The following is an 18750-nucleotide window of genomic DNA, read 5'->3' on the forward strand; positions in this document are numbered from 1 at the left end:
TAATATATACAGTATTGCAGTTGCTGTAATTGTTTTTGTTATTTTTAGTAATAATAATAAAGTATCTGTGATATTCTTTTAGGGAAATATAATGGACAACAAATCAATTCTCGAAGAGCTTCTTTTAAAGAAGTCACAACAGAAGAAAAAGATTTCACCAATTAATTACAAGGAACGATTGTTTGTTCTGACAAAAGCAACTCTTTCTTATTATGAATATGACAAAGAGGTAAGAAATCATTTTCTTAAGTACACTGTTCTAAGGTTTTCCAAAATCACCTAATTCCTCTGTTTTTTTTTTTTTTTTTTTTCTGTGAGACTTGATTAGATACTATGTATTAGAACAGCAGGTGTACTTTATTTCAAGCAGAATTAAAAAATTGCAGGGTGCCAAATCCCAGTTTCAGTTCAGGAGAGCACTTAGCCTCGGGCTTAGGAGCGTCGGTGTTAGGGACAGCTCTCACCATTAAGCTGAAACATTGAGCATCTGTCTGAGTCCCTCCACAGACAGCAAAACTTAGGCAGGTAATTAACGTTAGGCGTATGTTTAAGCACTGTTTTGAATAGGGATGCCTTCCCTATTCATACCTCTGTCTGCACTGATGAAAATAACCAGCTTCAGCAGTTACTTTTGACAGGCATGATTAGTTCAGAATTTTATCCCGCAGCTGCACAAAGCAGATGGTTAAACTATCGTTGTTTCCTAAAAACTGACTGTATATCACAGAAGGATAGCTTTTCACTCAGAAGATCTCCAGACATGCAAATATATGTCCCAGGCAACTTGCTTTAAAGTTTTTGCTCCTTTTAATGTGTTTGGACTCCTCCTGTGAGCTACATTCCTTTAGGAATTTGCATGGAAACCTTGTGAGAATAAGCTCCGTTACCTTAACAAAATTATGAATACAACAACCAGGCTCCTATTTTGCACTTAAGGTGTTTTCCTCTTTACTTCCTCTTTATCCTTTTGCTACTAGTCCCCCTTCTGGCTTGTAATCCTGTAGTTGCAGCAGATCTTTTCTCACATGTAGGGCTGCATCCTGTGATTCTTGTACCTGACTTTAAAAGGTACTTGAGCCATATACTGGATGCAGGTGAGGCACCAGAGAGGTTTCTTCATACCTTTCTCATGAAGTTTAACAGGTCTGAAACTCTGGCTTATGCAGCTTGAAACATCAAATTGCACAGAGTAATGAATCTGAAATACTTTAGATTGTGTTCGAAATGATTCTTAATCTTAGGTTACACTTTGCTGTTTTTTTCCCCCCTTAGAAAAGAGGAAGGAAAAAGGGGTCAATTGATATTAAGAACATCCGATGTGTTGAAACAGTGAATCTTGAGGAATCAACACCTCCTGCGAGACAATATCCATTTCAGGTTAGCCATGAAATCCATTACATGCACATTTCTTGTGAAATATTCCACTCACCGTAAAGCCTCTACTGATTACACTGATCCTTACTCTCCTGGGTGATGATGCTTGCTAATGCCGAGTGCTGTAGATATTTATAGCAGATAGAAAAATCAGTCCCTGTTACTGAAGTTGTGATTTTGCAGAAATGTTTTCACTTGCCTGCAGTAGGGTTTAGATGAAGTCTTGTTTCTTTTATGTACATAGTTACATCATTGGTTTGCTTTAGTATGATCTGAAATATATTGAATATATCTCTATACCTTATCTTAAAGGCAGTATTAAGCACTTAAAAATTCTTATTTTAATTCTCACTGTCTCTTTCCACTTTGGTKGTTATGCCTCAGTAAAAAGTGCAGGATTTGACTTCTAACCAACTGATTACTATTCAAATGTGCCACAGTCAGGAAATCCAAAGCTATGCCTTCAGCAATTGCACATATACAGTAACTTGTGCACATATCAGAAGATGCAGCTGCATAAAGCACTACGCGTTCAAGAATCAAATGTGCTGAGAAAACCRTAACTTCAAGTTTGCTGCCTGCCATCTGTTTCAGTTCCCCAGCTCGGGTTCCTCCCAGAGCCTCCATCAGTTCCAGTTCCACGAGTGGTGGGACATGCAGATGTGAAAAGTGGCTACGGCTGTGCTTTCGGAGCGCTGCTGCCAAACAGTGGAAGTGCAAGCGTGCAGCAGGCTGCCGGGAGAAGTGATTAACGTGGCTGCTGAATGATATGTTAGTTCATGGCCCTGCAATAATTACCATGCCCAAGAGCAACCTCAAGAGAGAGGCTTAGTATTCCACTGCCTGCCTAATCCTACGCGTCATTCTTGTCTTCCTTTGCCTTCTCCCTCCCCCTGGTTTGTGGCATTAAATGGCATGTGTATATTGAATTAGTGTATTTCTCTTGGGAGCATGTAATTCATTTAAATGGGAAAAAGGATGTGTACTGTAGTTAAAGGGTGGGGGAGTCTAGTCTGGGGAACAGCGTCTCTAAAACGGACTTCAGGATCGTAACAGCCGAACATAAATTCCCAGTGTGATGCTGCAGCCAAAAGGGCTGATGGTATCCTCGGACATGGAAGCAGGCACGTACCGAGTAAAATCAGGAAGACTATGTTGCCTTTGTTTTGACRCTGCTGGGACCATCAGGAGAATATTGTGTCTAGTTCTGGTGACTGTAACTCAAGAAAGATGTTGTAAACTGAAGAGAGGTCAGAGGAGAGCCTTGAGAATGACTAATAGGTTGGAAACGACTTAAAATGAAAAGCTCACAGAGCTCTGTCCATCCAGCTAAATAAAGAGACAGGAGGCAGACTGGTCATGTGTATTTACAGTGGGAGTACACGTTTAACTATGAGGCCTCTTCAGAGTAACAAACAAAAGCAAAAAAAACGGCATTTGAAATTCAGTTCAAATGACTGAAAAGCAGTGCCCCGAGGGAAATGCTACCCCAATTTAACATAAACACACACATATGCACATAACATATATAACGTATACATATAACACACAYRCACATATATATATGTATAAAATAGTTTCTGAACTTGTTACCAGTCAGGATGAGAAACTYGGTTATAAGAGATAGTTCACTGAAAAAAATCACCCCAGTGCTAAGCAGTGATTAAAAAAACAAAGCAGATGTTAATAATTACTAGGTTGGGCATTAAAGGGAGCTGGTAGAAGATAGGTTCAAAACAAACAAAAGAAGCTTGTTGTTCCTAATGTGTAGCTAAGCTCTAGGACGGATTTGTGCAAGATGGTGTAGATACWAATTATTTAATTTAAAAGGCAATTGAACTAATTCATAGGAAAAATCTGTCATGGGCTATTAAGTATGAATGCATAATTTCTTGATTAGGATTCCCTGATCACTATACAGATGCTCTGCACTTATACTCTGCCTCAGCGTCTGTTATTGGCTCTGTCAGGGACAGGATCCTAGCCTGGATGAGCATTTAGTCTTGCCCTATGTTAACAAAAGCAAGAGGCTGGAATTYGAATCAAGAGAAATTGCAAGAGGAAAGAGTTTATATGGGGGCTGTCAGGTCTTTGTGCATATGAGACAGGTATATAGAAATATATACCATACTGTTCTTTGTTTCTGCAGTTTTCAAGGACACAGACCGCTTTGGTTGAGCTAGTGCATATAAAGTTTGTATTTATATGAAGTGGCAGTACAGTAACTGGTCTCTGAGAAACCTTGCTAAGTTGTGTGCATTTCATGTCGATGGAACCTGCAAACCCTGCTTCTTTGGTTCCCATCCCCTAGTGCTTTCCCCTCCTACACCGTATCAAGCTTTTGGGCAGTGCGCTCTCACCATGCTGGCTTTCCCCACCTCTTCTAGATTGTGTACAAGGATGGACTRCTGTACGTTTATGCAGCTAGTGAAGAGAGTCGTAACCAATGGCTGGCAGCTTTGCATAAAGGTAATGTTATTCCTCTGTGTTATTCCTCTGTGTAAAAATTCAAATTATATTAGGAGAGATAGGAAAATGCTCCTGCTCCCCCATTTTACTGCAATACTTTGTCATCTGTTTTTAGTTTCATTTCTACTTCAGTTGAAATACTTCAGTATTTTCAAGAATTGATTAGAAATTTTAGAGATTAAAAATTTCAGTGAGAGATGAGCCAAAATAAAGCTTATTTTTGTATTTCTCCAGAATTGTCTTTACCAATGCAGATTAATAGAGCACAACCATTTCTAATTTGGTTAGTATAGCACTTACCTGTATAAATGCCATTTTGATAAACCATAATGCCAGTGCTTTTTCCATTGTATTTTCTTCCTTTTTTTTCCCAAGGAAATCTCTTTTGTTTTAGGTGGAACAAAATCACAATCTTGCCGAGCATAAGCTGTAGGCAAATACTGCATCCTTGCATAACTCCAGTAAAGGCAGAAACCTCACATTTAATAAAACAGAGCCCTACACATCCTGTCCATTGTAGAAACAAGAATATACAACCTGTAGAAAACCTGCCAAAGTTCTTTCCATTTATTTCATTGGACTTGGCAGTAGGCTGTGAATAAATATCCTCTCAAATTTCACCTGTAAGCTTATGTATGAGCTACCTGTCTGTTTGTGACTCTCCCTTTGCCTGCACAGAAGTGAGAGTGCRTCCATTAATTTAGCATAATTAGTGTGGACCAGAAAGCAGAACTGGAAGCATTCAGCAAGCTAGTCACACTGATCCTTCTAGAAAGCAAGGAGATTTCTTGAAGAAATCTTTGAAGGAATGTTTGGCACGGCAGTAAAATTTTTCAAAATGAATTGGTGAAAAATAAAATTACRTGATATATTTTTGTAATGCTCATGAAGTGCATGACAGCACAAACAGTCTAACTGCCTGCAGGCCTCTTAGAAAGTGTGTAACCAGCGCTTGTGGCCAAGGGTTGCACCAGTCCTTGAGCTGCTGTCGCGCATGTTCAGAAAACTTGTGTTTAGAAGGGTTCACTGCAGCAGAGCTRAAAGCACTCGGGTTTCAAAGTCTCACTCTACACATTCTATGTTTCTTTTTGTTATCCTCTGAAACCAAAACATCTCTTATGGCTTGCAGATCTATTATATCACTAGCCCAGTGATAGCAGTACTGGGCCATTTCTCTAGAGCAAAGAAGTGGTTTTAATATAAAATGAATGTTTATGTGAAGTGATGTTCCCTTTTGGTACGCTTAAAAATAAATGTACAAACATTACTTTGTGTTTGTAAATGGGATACTATTTATTCTGATACTGAGTGTCRCTGAATATCATTTTCTTACAATGGATAGCCCTAGGAAAGTAGTCTGCATATTTCCGGATATGAAAATGTTTTCTTTTCRTTTATTTTATTATCACTAGTGAAATCTTTAAAAGATCCGTGATTTTGAATCATAGCTTTTGGAACCTTCTTAGGCTGTTGGGTTACTGACTGGACTATACTGTACCTCATTCCTGACTCCCCAGGCTTCTTTCTCACAGAAAGCTATGGTAGATATGGATTTCAGACCTAGGTTTCTTCCTTGCATAGAGGAAAAAATGTGCCCTGGATGTGTGTCTAGAGTCATGAATCGATAAGTGCTCCTGGGCCCCAAGGTTTAGTGTGGCAGCCTCTATTAATCATAAGGAGCATTCCAGTTGTGCAGCCTTTCATGTTCTCTTTGCTTTCTTTGTGGTTTCCAGAAATTAAAGACAATTCCGATTTACTAAACAAGTATCACAAAGGATTCTTCACCAATGGGAAGTTTCTCTGTTGCAACCAGACGTGTAAAGCAGCCCCTGGATGTACGATTTGGGAGAAATGTAATATGCTTTTATTTCTTCTTTTTTAGTCTCAGTGATGCTTTTCACAATATTGCCAATTCCAYGTGGATATTTAAGTTATATGAATGTAAAAGCTGATCTACCACTGTCTTTTGATGTATGTGTTAAAGAACATTAACATCACAGCAGCTGTACATTGTAGTTTATAGTACAGCTGGGGGAAATAGTGAAATAAATTATATCTACTGTGTTTGATCACAAAGTTAGTGACACTTTTACCCACAAAATGAAACAGTGGATATATTTTTCTCCTAATTTTTAAGATTTCTGGCTAAATTGTAGCATTATGCTTTAAGACACTTCTGATGGTAAAGTCCAATTAACCTGACAGATAGAAACAACTGAAATTCAGCACAAGAACGTGAATGAATCAGCATAAAACAATGCAGTTTTACAACTAAATAGAAGTAGATGTATTTTATTCATATATGATTATATTCACGTGAGGGATGTTTTTCTAAACCATGTGCTGTTTTTTTCCTCAGAAGATTTTTTTGGATACATTCTGGAATTTTGCAGTGAGAGGAAGTAAGTTACAATAGGAACAGCTGACTCAGGAGGGTAGCTAAAAAWTAATTTTAGCTTTATTAACTGAACACTGCTGGGAAATAAGTTTAGCTGAAGAAAATTGTAAATTAGATTTTTCCTTACAATGGATAGTCCTAGGAAGCAAATGTTTAGGAAGTACCAAGCTCAGCTTTAGCTCTAAATAACAATCTCTGTGCATTTCCTGCCAATGCAATATTAGGGGGAAAAAACATGGTAAAACAAAGAATGGAAATGAGAACCGTAAATGAATACAAGTTACATCCCCAGCAGTCTGGAAAGGAACACTGAGAATGCAGACTCCAGGAGTCTGCTAAGATGATAGCATAAAATAGAGCTTCCTTTTTAACTTTTAATTTTTCTATTTACTTTTTCTTGCTTTTCTTTTATTCTGTTGAATCAAAGGTAGCCTTCAGCATACATGATTTTTCTTCTTCTTTTGAATATACATTTCTAAAGCATTTTATAGTGCTTAGTCACAATTATTTAAGATCTTTAGTTTTTACTGTAAAGACTGAGAGGGGAACATTTGTAAAATGGTATCCTCCCACGTTTTGCATTTTCAGAAGTGAATTTCCTTGTGTCAGCATGCACACTTAACAGTAAAAGCCCATATTTATAAAAGGGAACAACAGTTGCTTAGTATTTGGGCTTCAGTCTTTTAAAGCTTGATTATTTAGAGCTGTAGAGCACTAATTGATCCACTGATTTCAGTTATGATTGAAACTTGGTCTTGAGCATTTACAGTCACCATCAAACATGTGGTGTAACTCAAAATAAAGGACACATTCAAGAATGCAGGTGTGAACAGTTAGGAACCTGATTTATTTCTTTAAGATTGCCTGTCATAATGTAGCATTTGCTTTTGAAATTTGAAATTAATGATACAGGCTTATCTACTGTTCATATAGGTTCCATGAATATAGAGCACTAAATAATGTGGAGAGTTTGTCAGCTGATTTGTAACAGTAATTTGAATAGGCTCACACAGCTTCAATACCACTTGTTGTATGTGCAAATAAGGCCATGAAACCCCCAGTCTGTTGCAAGGACAAGGAAATGTCTCCTTGTCACCTATAATGTTAGGCAAGGCAACAATTAAAAGGAGAATTTTTGTATATTGAGYACTTCCCTTCTGTTTGAGATATTAATGCATGGGGCATGTTGTGTTGGGTCTATTGTAAACTGTTCCTGAGTTCCTGAGGTTGCTAACAGAGGGGCAGGGCGCACAGGGAGACTGTTTGTGCGAGGAAGACTCCAGACAGCCTCAGTCTTTTAACTTCTGGGTAACTGAAAGCAGTATATCTTAATCTCTGCTCCGTGGACTACAAGTGTCCATGAAACTATCACAAAAGCTAAAATAAAAATGAAGCATTCCAATATTCTCCACTGTATACAGTCAAGTAAGATAACGCAAGTGGGAAAACCATAGAGCTAAATCCTCCCTGAAGTTCCCCTAATTTTTACTTTGGTGTAGATGAAAGTTACGGTAGATGGGATTTAAAAAGACATGGAGATGGTGCTTGAATTACAAAAGGGTTGGAAAATACAAAACTAAAATGTCTCTGTGCAACAGGAAGGTGAAATGTCAATTGTCACGATGCTTCATGTATTAATGTTGTTGCTGACACTGTAGATTTGTGAGACGATCTTGAGAGGCAAAGCCTTATTAAGTTCATATTTTCTTTTTTATTTCTTCCCCTCTGCTAGATGTGGGTCTACATTGTGTAACCAAGTCTGTGAAACCACTGCCTCCAGTCCCTCAGACACTGGTAGGTGGGAAGTTTTTGATGTCTCTCTACAGAGAAAAACCCCCAGGATCCAGGTGGTAGGGAGTGCGGTGGGGAGGGATGGAGAACTGCAGACAGCCACTCACTAGAAGCTGATCTAAACCTGTCTGTGCTAATCTGTGCTGCAGCTTCAGCATCCTTGTGTCCACCAGAATGAGGAAGGATATAGCTCCCTCTTCAGCGTTCTGTAAGTGGAAAACTGGGAAAGTCTCAATCACTTTCAACTCACTAACATGCTGGTGCCAATACCGGCTACAGACCTTGTAGTGACATCTTTTATTTTACTAACCTATTTCCAGTGGAGTCAGGGAAATGCAATCAAAATTAGCTCTCTGGTGCTTAGGAACTCCTCACTCTTAGAGATGCCAAAAAGCACCTTCAGCCCCCCTCCATCCTCCCCCCCAGTGCAAATAGTGCTCAAAGTACTTAGAAAAGATGTGGTAACTGAAGATGTGAACAAATATCATGCTTGCTTGCTAAGAGTGAGAAAAGGTGGATGAACTGCACTTATTTCAGGCAGCTCCTAAAATACGCTGTACTGGGGTTGAGTACAGAGAACGGAGACCTGCTTAGGGAATGTCTGTTTAGCCAAACTCCACAGAGACTGCCTTTATATTAACGAACTGGGAAGTGTGGCTGAGCTCTTTACACACTCCTGGCTATAGCTTGACCCTGTATCAGACAGAAAYCTAGGAGTGTGGTGTTTCTCCAGCACCCACTGGGCCTTTGTGTCCTTCTGACAAAGATAGGGATGTAGACCTGAAAAGACAAACCAAACACCAGGATGTGAAAAAAACATTGCTTACACCCAATTCAGCCACTGCACAAAGGTTTTGGATGAAGAAGGGCAGTAGYTGGCAGAGAGAGAGATAAAAGCAAGACTGGAAGACCTGCTGCTATGTTGTCCATGCCTTCCTGTAGAAATATGAGGGCAGCAACCGCCCAACTTGGTTATTGAGATACATAGATGGAGAGAAGATAACAATGACAAGAGAATAAAAGACAACAAAGTGGCTTAAGTTATAATGTTTTATGTATTTAAAACAGGACTAACAGTATGGTTTGTCCTATGTATACAGAAATCATTACTCCAGCTTCCTCCAAAAATAAACCAGACTGGCTTTAAATATATGAGACTTTAAAAACTCTAATTCCTGCTTTCTTTTTATTTGCCTTCTGTTCTGTGTATTTTTAGGATACATTCTGGACACATCTCCTAGCTTCTCTCTCTTAATCACAAAGTAACTTWAAAAAAAAAGAGAAGAAAGAAAGCTGGGATTCTAAAATGAACAATTGACATGAACTGCCAGGGCTCTAAGAAACACACAGACTGTCAAGAAACAGAAGATAAAATCACAAGAGATGTAAAATGGAGCTTTAAAAAATAATAATAAGGCCTTGGAAAAAGGCTAAGATTACAGGCTATGATTGTGATACAACACTTCTGACATTTTTTTTCTGCCATTGAGATTTCAAAATAACAACATTGTGGGCACATAGCAGTGTAACTTGCTTTGAATACTATGGTCTGTCTTGTCTGACTCCCATCAAGAGATGCTTTGTCTGTCTGGAGAGATTATCAGCTATGCAAATATGCTGCTGCACAAACTAGCTTCTGCAAGGCCTTTATGATTTATTTTGATTATCTACTTGAATTCTGAGAAAGTATTTTGAAAGGGAAATTTGAAAAGCAGAGACATGAACAGATTCCATAAATGGAAATATAATAACTACCAGATCTGGTCAGAACAGCTTGACTTCATTTCTCCAAGCCGTATAATACAGATTAGGTTATGAAAGCTAATACTGACTTTTCATGATAAGGAACAGTCCACATGTACTTCTACAGCTACAGCTATAAGCTCTCAACACATTTTTACTTTACCTCTTTCATCTGCTCAGGTTGGTCAGAAATACCACTGAGCTCCGCAGCCTTCCTTCCACCTGCCTCTCAGTTCAAGTCCTTCACCTTCCCAGCCTCTGCAAGTTTTGTTCTCTATCTGTCTCCTCAAATTACTACTGACATTTGCTTTCTCTTCACATATGGCACCTTTGATGTCTCTGTTCCTCTCCTCAGCTCAGCATTACATCTCTAGGTCTCTAGACCCAGGAGAACTAGTTCCTAAAGTGTGATACCATTTCAAAGAATAATGGTCACAAATGTGCATATAGGAATCAATGGGCATTTCTCCTACGCTGTGGTAGCAGTAAGTGCTTTCAGTCACAGAAGCACTTTCACCTCTGCTGGTACCTGGCCACAGCTCTCTTTGCAATCACAAATAGTTTGTGTAAATTAGAGCAATGCTTTAGTAGATCAGATAGAAGTCCACCATGTACTCACACATATCTTACATATCTTCTCATGCTGATATATTAGACAAGGTTAATAGAAGCTGAAGTGATCCAGCACATGCTTCCAGTCATACAGTGGGAAAGCAGTTATGCAGATAGTGGCTGTTCCCTCTATCCACATCACACTTGGATCTCAAACTGTCACGTACAGTGGCACAGTCATTAGTATGAAAACCAAGATAATATCACTGCCAGAGTAAAGGAAGTAGCAAGCTCCCCTCAGTTATTAGGAAGGTATGAGAACTGGGGCTTTCAGCCAGCATTGGAAATAGAAAGCTCTATATGTGCACATGAATCAGGACATTAAGCTGTAGCAGGTTATGAGTGGAGTCTGTCTGAAATATTGGAACAGGCAAATACTCATCTAGCAGTAAATCTCAAAGGCAAGCAAATCTGATGTGCTCATCTTTGGCTGGTTCTTTCACCTGGCAGGTTAGACAGAGCAAACCTCATTTCTTTGATCAGAATTCATTCTACTGTCTACTTTGACCAGTGCTTTGCCCTTTCTTCTCTTAACACAAAAAGATTAAAGCTCCATCGGTATACGACATTGATCATTCCATAAGCAAAACATAGAAAATTAAGAAAGAACAGTTTCATATCAAAAATTGCCAATGCCATATCTCAGAGGTGCACAGGTGCCTCAGAAGCACATTGTTTACTGAATCTCAGCTTGCTGTGATGCCACTAGATGCTTTTAAGAAAAAGATTTTTTTCTCCACATTATGATTTTCTCCATCTTCCTGCTAGATGCAGGCAATCTAGTTCTGTCATTATTCCACAAAACAAACAGGTAGCCTAAGAGTTGAGTTGTGCATAATACAGGCCATAAGCTATTAGCTCACTTTGCACAGACCTTCCACTGAACTAAGATATGACCAACAGTAACTAGCCTAATTGAGTTCGAGTAATAATACTTCATGAGAAACAGATCTAAGACCAGACAAATGTGGAGGATTCTGTTGTGATATGGCTTTAAACAATGAGTTTCTCCACTAGAACTTGGTAAGATCACATTCAGAAATCGCATGCTTACAAGAAGAGATTTTGAGTGTCTTCTGGCTCTGTAGGCTCAGGCATTCACTTGGCTCTTTAGTTTTTCCTTGTTTAAATTAAGTAGATAATGCCCATAAAAATGAAAAAGCAAACATACGATGCCAGGGTTGCTTGGACTTCAGAGCCTGCTTGMTGATATTTGTCATTCTTCCCTGGCATTGCTGTCACTCTGTAGGGCTTTTCAGTTACAAATACTTGCCATTTAGAGTCCCTTTTAAGTAYTGTCTATTTTCCACCATCCTTTGCTGTCAGTATTTCATATGTAGCTTTCATTGTACTTAAAACATTGTGATATTTGAATTTCCTCAGAGATGATCTTTTCTCAGTTTCTGAGTGCATTTCAGTGCCTTAATGTTRGCTGATCTTTTACCTTTGGATAGATTGATGTCACCTAACTTTAATGCTAGGCATCCAGTTTAAGTTAGTTGTGTAGGCTTTCTCAAGAGTCAGTGATAAGAGATAGGCATTTTTGCAGGATTACATATCTCACCTGAAGACCAGGGTCAAAGGTAGGTAAGATGAACGGCCTAGCTACATACCTGCACTTGTTTAACCTTGCAGAGGGAAAATTTGGCATCAAGGAATGGGCTTCTTGATATGCTTGCCATTTTAGCCAAACTAAAGAAAGAGAACAATTTACAATCAGTGTAGCTTTTTGCTTTCAGAGCAACAGTTCAGAAACAGTTAGGTAAAGTTTGTTTTGYTTATTGGTAACATTACTATTAATAAAATAAAAATAAAAAWCAGAAGGAGTTGTTTTAAAATACTGTGATAGGATCTTTTGATACAACAGGATGTCATYACACTTAGTTATAATAAAACACAGTTTAGTCATGTGATGTCTAAAGCACATGAATTTTAACAATCCATTAAATAGTATGACCTTCAGATAAGTGATAAGCTTTTGATATGAGTCATATTTACTGCCTAATCCTGGTACTGAAAGCTTGCTATTACAGCAGTGTCAGCCTCCACTCTGGTGTCATTGTAAATGGTGRGACTTGGTTCTGTTCTCATCTGACTCAAAAGGTGGACAACAGTTTCAGGAATGTGTTTCTAAATGGATGGAGGAAAAGGTGCTTGGCTATGTACACCTTCTTAGCTTAGCTTAATTTGYTTAAAATCATTATGCACATTAAAGGTACAAATGGTTGTGTGCATGTCACATGTTATTTCTTGTATACATTGTGCTGCATCTCCATTTCATTTTATTTCAAAAAGCAGAAGCGTAGAAGCCTACCCCGGGTGCTATCACCAGACAAGTCAGTCCTGAATGTGGCTTTGGCTCAGTACAACTATGAACCCACAGGAAAATCAACTATTCGGCTTGTTAAAAGCAAAAAATATTATATATTGAAAGAAGAAAATTCTGACTGGTGGCAAGTAAGGGATTTGGAAGGGTAAGTTTGTCCTACATGAATTCTGTAATCATGGTCTTCTACATATTGCATCTTCACAGACAAACCTGCAAGCAGTCTTGGTACTYTTCAGTATCCATTTTAGAATTATGTTAGTAGATTTTTATGTTTGTTCCAGAACTCTCATTTTCCATGTACAGCTCCATTTTCATTACCATCTTTATCKGCCAGGTAAGATTTAAAATAGTCACTCTCTACTACACTAGCTGAAATAGCCTCCAATGGCCTTAATTTTGATGTGTGCCTGGAGAAGGGCTTGTATGCTCAGAAGCTGTTCATTTTTTCAACTATTTAGGTTGAGCAAATAAAAAGATAAAATCTCTCCTCTCAAATGTTGCCTCTCTTGTATGCACAGATCATCCTTAGACTAGTGCAACACTAGCACTGTTGCAAAAGCAGTGACAGCACAGGATAAAAGTGAGAACTGTTGAAGCAGGAATCACTTCTCATTTTAGAGCCTCACCAGCTTTACCGATGCCTTTTCACACACACAGGGCACCTCCATCCTGCATAGGATAAAAGAGCTAAATTGTTCTCTTAAGGTTCCACAAGCAGAAGAATCCCCTTGAACAGTTTAAAATAAGATGCATTTCATTAATATCCAGCTGGGGCAGAAAAGAGAGTTTTTTCTCAATGTATTAAATGAGAAGCAACTTCAGGAGTAAGCTGGAAACAAAGGCAGAGTAACAAACAGGAGCTGCCTGAAAGAGATAAGATTCATTATCCATCCCATAATGGATACTAGCTGAGCTTGATTTTATGTAGTTGATAGAAATGGAAATAGGAAAAATTTCTGAGCTAGAGGATGTCCAAAGTGAGTTAGAACAGAGTGAAATTACTTGATCCACTCATAATTCATTGATTAAGTTTACATCTGCAAGTATATAAACAAAGAAAGCAATCTTAGGTTTATATAAGGCAGCTGTATCTTATAACTCACAGAATCAGCATGCTGGTCTGGGAGAAGAAAGCAGTGTGCAACCCCAGCAGCTCAAAGATAGTAATACGTTATTCGTCTGAGATGATACTCTCTTAAATGCATGCATTGGAATGTATATGGCTATATATAAGCATGATGCAGGCAGAGTGCTCAGAGAACCTGAGTAAAGCACTTTAAGATGAATGAGGAAGTAGAGAGGTATCAAGAGAAATGCAAACATTTATAGTTTTTTTTTTTTTTTTTTTTTTTTTTTTTTTTTTTTTTTTTTTTTTTATATTTTTTTTTTTTTTTTTTTTTTTTGTCTTCAGAAACTGGCACTTTTGCTATATTGGTTCTGTAAGCACAAATAACATATGCATCATAGTAAAAACTTAAAATTCTACTTGAAAATCTTGTTTTCTTGAATGTAGCAGGAGCAAAGAGCAGGCAGTTACTTGTTTCAGATATCAGATACTCAGTTTTCTTCTGGTTCCACTGAGATCTTCTTGAAGAAGCACTTAATTTCTGCTTCTATCCAGATTCAAACATACAATTTACTCCCCACATTTGTTTTTCTGACAGCATGCAGTATGCAGCCCACTCCTTTACAGCTATATATACCTCTTAGCCCCGTACTTTAGGTCCAACATGCCATGCTGACAGCTGCTTTAAGTGGTAGTTGAGTTGTCTGTATTCAGTTAACATAGCTTCTCAGTTGCATTTGGCATTGGGTCTGAAAGTGCTGAGCCTAGCTACTGACTTTCTGAAGTCTGTATTTGACCTTGGATATTCTACTGGCACTCATTAGTCACTGGCATCCTTCATCATAACAACTGAGATGGCATGTAACAATATTGTCGAACAGCTGCTCCAATCTTCCATATGATGAAGCCAATCACTGAGGAAGAAGTCATTTCAATGACTAGCGGAAAGAGTACTTCATTGAAATGTAATTTTCTAAAACAAATTACCTCTGTATTTTTCTGCATGGTATGTGAGAAACAGAAATGTTTTAACAGYGAACATTTCTGTTAGGTGATTAATCCCATTTCCTATTTTAAGTGACCAAATTTAAGGTGTAATCATGTACGACAGCTGAATTGTGAACTGTTTATTTTGCAGGAACGAAGGTTTCGTACCAAGCTCTTACTTGAGAAAGTTATCTCTGAACAGTGATGAGCCAAGGTAAATCCATGTGCAACCATCAACTGCTTAAATGTTCTTCTTACCATTCTAGGAAAGATTAGGTAACATTTTTGGAATATTTTGCTTTATTATAGCTTGTTTAATAACTTTCTGAGCACTCTGCATGAGGTCTTGTATAGGTATAGAATCAAAAACAACTTCGTCTTCGTGATTAATACATTAATGCAAGAAACAGTGTAATATCCTGGYTTTATTTAAATCAATAGGAACTTGTCCTTGATTTGAATGGGACTGAGATTTCACTCTGGATACTCTTATTTCAGCTYGAAAATACAAGGCTTACTAACACTCATATGCACATATGCAATAGAATCTGAGTTTGTCCAAGGGATACATCCCTCTTCTTCAGTTAGGTGGCATGACCTTGTAAACATTGAGCATCTTTCTAAGTGTTTGCATGAAAATTTCACAGAAATATAACCAACATTTTCACAGTAAACACTGCTGGATAAGATTCAGGCATTTCCTTAAAAAAACCTTACTCTTAGAGTAACCTGTAGAAGCCGACATAAACTAGAATCATTACTATTTTTCTCTGCAAGAGCTTATATTAGAGGCCTCTTTCTCTGCTTTCTCTTTTTCTATTGTCTTTCTTGCTAATAACATTTATGTGAGAAGTTTAGAGCTGTGCAGTTTTGGAAATCTTCCCATGTAATTTTTGAAGAAATAGATGCGATCTCTTCATAAGTTCACTGAAGACATATGTGGTTTTATTGCCTTTATGCRCAGAGACTATTTGGCCTTCCAATACATTGTGTCATGCTACTGGAGGGAAAAGGCTTTGTAAGCTTTAATCATTTCAAAAAACAAAAAACAAAAACAAACAAACAAAAAAAAAACAGAGTACCAAATATATCCTCAGCTTTTTAAGTATTCACCTTGGGCCATGACATAATAGCAACAATTACTCAAACAAACTATATATGCTATGACTTTTAACGAGGAAAACAAATTTCATTACTATTTTTTCACAACTTAAGTGTAATATTTCATCTTTGTAGGGAAAACTCTTGTGCCAGTGAGAATTCATCAGCAGAAGAGCAGAGTATTGCTAAGCATGAGTGAGTATGCAGAATAYGTATTCATAAGAACCACCGTATATGTACACTGTACCTAGAAAAATGGGGTCCTACATACAGCTCTCAAAATATTGATAGTAATTATAGGCCTTGTCATCAGTTTAAGGTCATCAGTAACATCACTACCCACAGATACAGAAGGGATTAATATATTCGTTTTCAGAMAATAAAAGGCGTTTAAGCCCTAACAAAGAGATGATTCATAAGAGTGAAGTCTTGTTAAAAAGACTTCAGTTGAGCTCCCTTAACTGATTTGACATAGCATGTCTGGTTTTTATCCTCCATTTGAGAACTCTCTGTTTACTTAAGTGTTATGAGAACTAGAAGGTTCAAAGGTTAGAGGAGAATTATGCGGCTCACAAACCTTTTAGGGAGACAACATGTCATGGTCCRTAGGGAACAGGCAAACCACTTCTAGTAGGGCTGGAAGCTCTAAAGTTCTGCGGGATTCTCCTACAGGGAGTTACTGAAGAAAGTTAAAATCACAGAATGGGCTCAGATAAGGGCCTAGATATTTTAAGGTAAAGCAGATTGGGACTAATGATTTCCCCTTTATCCCATGGCTTAAAACCACCTGTGCAGGAAAAATACCACCTCTACACCCTGGCTTTTAAAAGCAGTTTCGAAAACATTTACTGTATCTGGCATTTTTCATCTCTGTGTTTTGCCTTGTTGAGAAATCTGCCTGTCAATGATATGCCCAATATTTCTCCTTGCAGTTGGTATGCTGGTAATATCTCCCGTGCCCAGTCTGAGCAACTGCTCCAACAGAAGGTTCTACATATCCTTTATCGCTTGTATACAAACAGCCATACTGGAAATATTTCTGTCTGTTGTCTTTGCGGTACTATGTAGCTAGAGGATGCTGATGTTCTTCAAATAGCTATAGTATTGTAAACAGAGTGCTTGGCAGCAATAAGTAGATCTCTGAAAGCRTCTGGATGGATTTTCAGCTCTTACATACAGATGAACAAATAGCACACCTCTAAAATAGTCTCAGAGCAAAGCCACACACTGTGCATTTCCCCACAAAGCTCTGCTTATGAGTTTTTCAGTGTGGCTCTTTCTACAGGCCAGACTAGAGGAGTTCTYTGTGTTGGACTTATGACGTATTTGAGTTGAGTAAAAGGAGTTCACTGAGACAAGCAGATAACCTTGAGCAAAAACTTGCCAAGTGTTGGTTGGATGCAGCTGACTAGGGGCATGGACAGATGGCACTACAGGGCTAGTCAGTGGTATAGGTCCTTACAGGAGATGACTGCACAAGGGCAGATTCATGTACCTTTCCAGGAGAATCAACTGAGCTGTGCTTTGGGCTTGGGTGTATGGTGTAAAGAAGCTACAGGCTTTCTCACAGCCTGTCCAGTTGGCACCCATCCACTGACGGATTCCACAAACCCCATCTCTTTGGGCGCCTTGGCTCAGCATCCTTTCCCTTACACCTATACCATAGGTTCAGGAGTGAAATGTTAAGTGTGGTGAATCACTGGAGAGAAATAGTCAGTAGGAGGAGTAACCCCTCTATGTCCCCTTCCCAAGAGCTCCTGGATACTTCTGAATCCAGTTAATTTTAAGAGGACATGAAGTTTCCTTTGAACCTGGCCTGTATGTGAGTTTCTAAATGTCTGCTTTCCTCTCCATGCTAGCTCTTTCTAGCGCATGAAAGGTGTAATTGTTAAACTCTGAAAGCAAGTATTTCCATCCCAGTATGGTAAACCATTAACAAAAGTAAAAGTAGATAGTGACAATTAGGACCAGAATGCTACATAAATATTAGAAATAGTCCAAATATAATAGAGATCAGAGAAAATCTCTGTAATTATTCAATCACTCAGAAATACTTCGGCAATAGGAAATGATATCAGTCTAACATGTTATATAGTGAATAGAGCTGTTATCCTGATGGGATGTGTGTGGCAGTGCCTGGGTGATATAACACATACCACCTTGGGAGGAACAGTAGGAAGGAGAGGTTAACATCGCCTTTCCATCACCCCTACAATAAATCAGTATCTGTACACCAAAACAAAATTACAAACCACTTGCTTCATGTCTGGGCTAGGGTACAATTTACCTAATCTTAAGCATCTACAGTGGGATATCTCAACCCCTTACCTAGACCTCCATTTTAAAGGAGAGAAATAAATAATTCTAAAATATAATTCATCTTGTCCTAATGTAGTCCTTTAAAAGAGGTCAGATGAGTCATGTCTCCTCTCCATTAACTATTTAGAGAACGTAGATCAGTAGCTCAGGTGTAGACTTTACAGTGTGGAAGTCTAAAGTTCACTGAGATGAATCCCAATCTCATTGTTTCTTGTAACATTTTCTCTTTCTTCATTAGGGAAAAGAAGGTGCTTTTATGGTTCGAAAATCTAGCCAAGCAGGAATGTATACTGTATCTGTATTCAGCAAGGCTCCTGAGTGAGTATCCAAAGGATGTGTATCATTTTTATGAGCATGCTATGGGTGTGCTACTTCTGGTCAACAACAAAATCTTTCCTTGGGTTCAAGGTGAACCTCACGCACGTTCAGATCATATTAGCTGTGTGAACTCCTACATGTTATAAACTGTTTTCTCCTTGAATGGGGGAAGGGAGGTCCAGAATTGTCTCCTCTAAACATAGGCATTTAACTGAGGTACATAATTTAGGAGAACAGAAGACA

General features: G+C 38.4%; 1 protein-coding gene across 1 annotated transcript in view; it reads left to right on the top strand.

Annotated features, from left to right (window-relative positions):
- Window positions 1–91: 91 nt before the first annotated feature.
- The window catches only part of BMX (BMX non-receptor tyrosine kinase), a 27795-nt gene continuing 9136 nt past the window's right edge, over window positions 92–18750 (top strand). The window contains exons 1-10 of the mRNA XM_085323188.1: window positions 92–229; window positions 1273–1377; window positions 3762–3843; window positions 5577–5696; window positions 7974–8035; window positions 12683–12861; window positions 14921–14983; window positions 16006–16065; window positions 16803–16857; window positions 18428–18507. Of these exons, the coding sequence (XP_085179314.1) occupies window positions 92–229; window positions 1273–1377; window positions 3762–3843; window positions 5577–5696; window positions 7974–8035; window positions 12683–12861; window positions 14921–14983; window positions 16006–16065; window positions 16803–16857; window positions 18428–18507 (944 nt within the window). The remainder of the gene's footprint in view (window positions 230–1272; window positions 1378–3761; window positions 3844–5576; window positions 5697–7973; window positions 8036–12682; window positions 12862–14920; window positions 14984–16005; window positions 16066–16802; window positions 16858–18427; window positions 18508–18750) is intronic.

The sequence above is a fragment of the Rhea americana genome, unplaced genomic scaffold, assembly GCF_003343005.1.
Source record: "Rhea americana isolate MKP2758 unplaced genomic scaffold, rheAme1 scaffold_82, whole genome shotgun sequence".
Classification (NCBI taxonomy): Eukaryota; Metazoa; Chordata; class Aves; order Rheiformes; family Rheidae; genus Rhea; species Rhea americana.